This window comes from Leptodactylus fuscus, chromosome 10 (genome assembly GCF_031893055.1).
Source record: "Leptodactylus fuscus isolate aLepFus1 chromosome 10, aLepFus1.hap2, whole genome shotgun sequence".
NCBI lineage: Eukaryota > Metazoa > Chordata > Amphibia > Anura > Leptodactylidae > Leptodactylus > Leptodactylus fuscus.
This window is the reverse complement of record NC_134274.1, coordinates 2379720-2380458: the sequence shown is the minus strand read 5'-3', so window position 1 is coordinate 2380458 and position 739 is coordinate 2379720. Positions and strand designations below refer to the sequence as shown.

The following is a 739-nucleotide window of genomic DNA, read 5'->3' as shown; positions in this document are numbered from 1 at the left end:
CTCTCTGCTTGTTGTCAGTGAATGGAGAATGAAGGATCCTTAGAAAGAATAATAGAAAGTATCAGAGGACAAATCTGTTTCCTGTTCGGAGGTTTGGCTACAATTGTATCCAGTCTAGACAATCCTCAGATAAGCAAAACAACCTGCACTCCAGGCTGATACAATGTATCGGTGCAGTAACATGTAACAAACTATCAGGACTGGAGAGAAGATTCTGCTGTATTGGATGTAGCTCACAGAGCATTGTCTAGGCAGCATCCACCTGTAGCAAACCCTCAGCTGTGATATATTGTATCAGGATGGATTCATAGCAGTTGCATTGTCCTGTAGGAGTATTTGGTATCCCCAGTTTATGTCAGGGCTCAGGTAAGCAGCGGCCATCTTGCTCGGTCTCGGCTGCTTATCACATTTATATTCATTTTTTAAATCATTTTGAGCTCGTGCAATTCTATACTATGGTACAAGCAATGTGGACAATGTGGTACAAGCAAGATGAGACTCTGGTCCAACAAGTCCAACCTGTTCCAAACTCTCTGATGCTTAGACTGGTATATGCAAAACACAATGCAAATCTATATACTATATACCTGCTCCACCATCATGTATGACTATAGATATCTCGCTGACACTGATATGGACACACAGTCTGCATCCATAATATGGAGAGGTCCAGAAACATGGCCGTCACCTACACGGCCTCACAGGTGCACTCGCGGTGCAGAGTTTCACCATCAGTCAT

General features: G+C 43.3%; 1 protein-coding gene across 1 annotated transcript in view; it reads right to left on the bottom strand.

The window, feature by feature from the left end:
* Window positions 1-739, bottom strand: part of LOC142183196 (guanylate cyclase 2G-like) — a 30827-nt gene extending 30088 nt beyond the window's left edge. The window contains exons 1-2 of the mRNA XM_075258158.1: window positions 693-739; window positions 1-38 (exon numbers count right to left, since the gene is read on the bottom strand). The exon at window positions 1-38 is cut by the window's left edge and continues 45 nt beyond it. Of these exons, the coding sequence (XP_075114259.1) occupies window positions 1-38; window positions 693-739 (85 nt within the window). The remainder of the gene's footprint in view (window positions 39-692) is intronic.